The sequence below is a fragment of the Gossypium arboreum genome, chromosome 7 (assembly GCF_025698485.1).
Source record: "Gossypium arboreum isolate Shixiya-1 chromosome 7, ASM2569848v2, whole genome shotgun sequence".
Classification (NCBI taxonomy): domain Eukaryota; kingdom Viridiplantae; phylum Streptophyta; class Magnoliopsida; order Malvales; family Malvaceae; genus Gossypium; species Gossypium arboreum.
In genome coordinates this window covers 88,823,559-88,829,168 of record NC_069076.1, presented here as the reverse complement: position 1 = coordinate 88,829,168, position 5,610 = coordinate 88,823,559, and the positions used below count along the sequence as shown (strand labels likewise).

Genomic DNA, 5,610 nt, shown 5'->3' with positions numbered 1-5,610 from the left:
ATTTTTCTTTCTTCCATCTTCTACTCTGGTTTGTTCTGTAAGAGAGAAAAGTTAAGAAACAATCTACATTGAGGGAGAAAATAATGTATCAACTTAAGTGATTGAGGATTTAGTGAACTAGAAATTTTTCTAAGCTTTTCTATATATTTTTTTTAAAGAAAATGGAGGGAAATTGAAGATTTTAGTTTAATTCATCGAGCTTCTAATGAGATGTTTAGGGTTGCAACTAACCTTTAAATTTTTTTCTGCATGCAAATGAATTATGATTTTATTATGTCTAAATGTCTTCGTTTTGATCTTGATATGATTATTATGTTTAGCTAGTTGAGAAGAAGAAGGCTCGGGTGATAAGGAAAAGCTAAGCAGGTGAAATTGGTACCAACTTTCAAGTATTTTGCTGGTGAAAATCTAAACTCCAACTCTCTGTTGTTGTTATATATATTATTATTGTGTTATTTTGTTTTATTTGACTTCATGTTCTACTAATGGTGAGTTGAATTATTGTGGGTTGTTTGTTGTACGAATAAAGTATGCAAAGTGATGATTTACAAATGCATGTTTGATTTTACGTTTCAGTTCATTGTTTAATAAACTTTTACTGGTAAAATAATTACTGAAGAAGTTACCATTGAAATGGTCTGATAGATGATATGTTTGGTATGATCTTTGTTTTCTTATTAACACTATGATCAGTTTAATGCTTGTTATATGACTGTAACACCCTATACTCAACCCGATGTCTAATTCAGGTACTAGATGGTACAAAGACCCGACCAACTTAGCTATTACTCCTGAATCAAATCTTGTTACATTATCAAGTGTTTAGATTACACCCTAGACTATTTATTATTCATATCTTTTAAAAATTATTATCTTACAATCTTATTTAAAATTTTGAAGTAAACCTTTAAAATTTCATGACTCGATTAAACCCCTGAGGTGTAGTCTCTAGGTGTGCCCCTCTATATGCATGTTATGACTATCGCTCATTTTTTCCTCAAATTGGCGAAGTCTGGCTTGACCCTCCACTCGATTCTCGAGTGAAAAATTTATCCGGCAATTAAGTAGACCATTTGTAAGTTTAATAGAACTTAGTCAGATCATGCCTAATGACCATATAACATAATTTTGAACTTCAAGGAACGAATTTAAAAAAAAAAATTCAACTTGGTTATTCTTGGCCATTAACAGATTTTACCGATGAGTTTTGTGTCTCCTTTTTGTTGCACCTCACCATTGACTAATTTATTCTCTATTTGAAGTACACACATGTTTCTTCAAGGTAAAGGTCTTCCAGATATATATATATATCTAATTACACCTCAACCTAACTTTTTGTTCTCTCGCAACCTTAGAAGTGAAGCCCAATGTCTGCTATTAGTTATCTATATTTACTTCCTTAGGTTTCCAATTCATATAATCCATTGTTCTAAGAGGTCTACCCATCCAAGGTTAGTCCTTAGTAGACTACTTCAATTAGTCCGAATGACTTAACCTTAGTATGGGTCTCAATGAACTATATCGCCTCTAGTTGTCCCTTCTTCATGGACCTTTTGGTTCAGTTCAATCATCTAGTATAGCCTCCGTTACAGGATCATTCGCCAAAGATCTGTAGCCTTGTACCTGTGAGTTCTTCATAACTTGACATGGTAAATCCTTATAATGAGGTTTACCTTATTCTATCAGCTTTAGAGTTGATTCCATTTGGCGATCTTTACCTATCACCATCACCAAGCTATGATCTTACTCAATGTAGTCCTTTATTGAATGTCTTCATGGACTTTAACGGTTGCTAAAGCTAAGCTAGGGTTTTACACCTTATAATTCTTATGTTCACCATACTGACGGATTCTTTATGATGCCATAGTCGAGTTATGATCTTACACTTGTTCACCCCATATTAAATGTCCCAGCGGACGTTCTCGTGTTTTTTGTACCGATGGATTACCTCATGTTTACTATCCCGATGGACTATATTGGTTGTCATAGTTGAGCTACGGTTTTACACATTAGACCTTTTTTGAGGTGTCGCCTCGTAAGACCTTATTGTCGTCGTGGTGCGCCTCATAGAGCATGTTGAATGCCATCACGATTTTATCTTGAAGGACCTATTTCACATTTCACCTTAATGTTCAAACACCAAAATGTTTCCTCTGCAAGGCCCGGAGTTTACACATCGCAATGTACTCCCAGCAATCTCGTATGGTGGAGTCTTAACAAAATTCTAATTTCCTGATTCCTCCACCCATTTCTCCATTACGCCTTTCCTAACATTAATGCTCGAACACCGTAGTGTCCCTTCTGCAAAGCTAGAGCTTCGTACATCATGGTTTGCACTCAGTAATACCTTATGACAGTATTTAACAGAGTCACTGTTTTCCCATCTTAACTTCATCTAACTCGTTAATAATTTCCTCGTTGCTACGTGCATACAATAATCAAGCATGTCGCATGATTTATCATTTAGAAAACATTAAGCCAAATTATCTATCATTACCTACCATTCAACAATCAGTAGTCAATTCGTGAAAACTCATACAGTATCAAACACACGCACAAATTTCTCTTTCTTCAGGTTTAATACACCATATCTTGTTAATGTTTTACATGCAAGTCATACAATATCGCCTATCATCCAAAGGTAAGGTATAGAAACTCATCTGAATTCCCTTATCTTTATCAGTTTAGCTTGTCCAAACGCTAGGACTTTCTTTGTCTTGGCAGCTAAGCATGACAACCATTTATTGGTTAAACTAAAGGTGTTCAACCCTTTTAAAACCCATTCAAAAGCTTTGAGAGTTCTTACTCTACTTCTTTTCTTCAATCCACAAGTTCAGGGGAGGATACGAAAACTTACCAGTTCCTAATTTCTCTGCTTCCAGATTCCAAATCACACAACGACTACAACATACAGAGCTTCCTTCAGCTATGTCATCTTTTTCTTTGGAGCGACTAAAGAAGACGATGCTTAGAAAGAGATTTAGAAATAGAAGTGAGAAGAATTCTATTTCCACCCACACCCATATATATATATATACTACATTGGCACGGTCTCCACAGACCATTGCCACCATTCAATCTTAATTATTTTGTCTCTAACTATGGTAGCAGTCGATTCCTGTCTAACTAAATCATAATTGAATTCTAACCTTTCCCAACCAACCACTTAAGTTTTTAAATATCTCATTAGAGCTCCCGAATTTCCATTTCTGTACAGTCAGCTCCCTGACTCTTCTTTGAGAGAGGGTGTGTTTGGTATTGCTTCTAAAAAGCACTTTTGGGAAAAAAAAAACACTTTTGAAACAAAAGCATTCCTAAACAAGCTACTTTTTGAGAGAAAAAGTGCTTCTCCCAAGCCAAAAATTGGCCCCAAAGCATTTTTTTTATAAGCTTAAAATTTTAGCTTCTCCCCAAAAGATTTTTTTTTCCCAAAAGCACTTTTGAGAAGCATTCCTAAACTAAGCCAGAGTCCAATTTGCTCATTTTCAAAATTGACAGAAATCAAATGGATATTTACATCAATCTGTTATTTGAATTATTCTAATTATAAAATTCAACTCGATTCGAACTTGAAATTCGAAGTACTTATTCGAGTTGACGCGAATAACTCAATTCGATTAACTTAAAATTCAAATTTTCTTTTATTTTTCATATCTAATTTTGCTTACCACTAATTATCATCGTAACTAAATTTTTACTTAATTTTTATATAAACTTTTAATAAATGTTAATTATACAAATTTTTACCTTCACATGTGCTGCAACATAATCAAATATTTTGTAAATAAAATCTTAAATATGCAATTGATAAATGACAGACATGTTAAAAGTATTTTTTTATTTGAAAGCTTTCAAAATTAAATTCGTAGTCAAATAATTTAGACCATCAATTTTAAACTCAATTCAATAGGATAAATTGTCAAAAGATCATATAAATATATACAAATATTTAGCGCTAAATTAGTTCACAATCAATTTAAACAAACCAATTCTCCATTTAACTGAATCAATAAAGTATTTTATAAAAATATGTAATGAGAAAAGCAAAATGACATAATATTGAATCAGATATATCTCTCGGAGAAGAAGCTTTAAAAAAAAAAAAAAAAACCTTCCTAATCACTAATTACGAGGGGGGGGGGATAGAAAAGGCAACAGAACAGAGAATTACTGCCAAATGCTCAACATTGTTCTTAGCCTCATCAATTATTTAATCTCTTGCGGAAGAACCTTGGCAAGTGAAGAAATCAAAGAATTGCTGTTCACCAGTACCAGAGCCTTCTTGGTCGATACCGGCAGTAGTCTCACAAGAGATGGATGGAGTAATAATCGAAATTCCAGCAGAATTGGTTGAACCAAGTGGAGACATTAATGTTTCCTTTGTTTCTAAAAGTCCAGTTGGGTGCAAAGGGAACAGTTCCAAAGTCTCATGATTATTAATGTTGAGGAGGCCTTCAAAGTTTTCAGCATCTGGCAGCATCGTGTTGTAGTCCCGTTGCAGAGGCTTCCCCATTTTGGCAGGCCTTTCTCTCCTCTTATCTCCGCCAGGGAGAAGAACCTTGGGGCACTGAATCTGAGGGTAAATTCCTAACTGAACTTGTGGTAGAAAATGTGGTCCACAAACAACTGTAATAAGGAAAAACAATATTCCAAGTTAAATGTTTAACAGTATAAGAGTGATGAACCCACTAAAATAAGCCAAAAAGATGAATATTTCTGAAAGAACCATTGATGCCATGAGGAGGAGGAGAATAAACAGGTTGAGTCGTCCTATAAAGATAGCGATTGATATAAGCCAAATTTTGTTGCTTCTGTTTCTGCCTTTGCCTTGCTTTATGATTTTGAAACCAATAGAAGACGTTTTTCCCTTCAATGCTGCCATAAGCTTTAAGCCTGCTTGTTATCTGCTGTATCTGATCAGCGCTTGGCGTCCTTAACCCTTGCAAATAAAAACTTTCAAGGATGCTTATTTGCTCCTTTGTTGGGTTCCACCTTGAATCCCCTGTAGTTCCGCCATCACCAGACGTGTCCATATTACCACCTTCCATTGTTTTGATTTTTTTTTGGCTTGTTTGAGGTTTTGAGATTTTATAGGTTCTTCTAGATTTCACGATATATAAAGGAAAACAAAACAAAGAAAACATGGGGGAGAGAGAGAGAGAAGCATGCGTATTGTTTTTTGTGCTGAAAAAATCTCTGAAAACATGGCGAGTAGCGGCTGAAAGGAGGATTTGGCCTTTGGTGTCTCGTCGTCTTCTTCTTCTTCGTTAGAAGAGGAAAGACGAAATCACCCCCAAGATGGATGCTTTGTAGTTGACCAAGTAGATGCTTTATATTAGTTGTATCTCGGGAATGTAAGGATGAGATCATCGTGGGAGGGAAAAAAGCAAAACGCAAGATACGACATTGAAGAAGAAAAAACAGAAGCGAAGGTAGAAATGTCAATGAAATTTCAAGGAAAAAGACAACCCCTTTGATTTGTAAGGTGAAGGTAAAGGCTTGGCTTTGGGAATTGAAAAGCTGAGGAGATGAATGCATGCAGATTCAGATGAAGTTGAATAGTTATTTGTTGATTTCAATCCATCAAAATGAAAATATTAATTTATATAT

At 34.8% G+C, this 5,610-nt stretch overlaps 1 protein-coding gene across 1 annotated transcript; it reads right to left on the bottom strand.

Annotated features, from left to right (window-relative positions):
• Window positions 1-3,975: 3,975 nt before the first annotated feature.
• On the bottom strand, window positions 3,976-5,298 carry LOC108475632 (WUSCHEL-related homeobox 2-like). The gene is made up of 2 exons (XM_017777619.2): window positions 4,727-5,298; window positions 3,976-4,626 (listed from the first exon to the last, which is right to left on the bottom strand). The coding sequence occupies exons 1-2, from the start codon at window positions 5,142-5,144 to the stop codon at window positions 4,211-4,213; spliced, it is 834 nt and encodes a 277-aa protein (XP_017633108.2). The 5' UTR covers window positions 5,145-5,298; the 3' UTR covers window positions 3,976-4,210.
• Window positions 5,299-5,610: the final 312 nt, after the last annotated feature.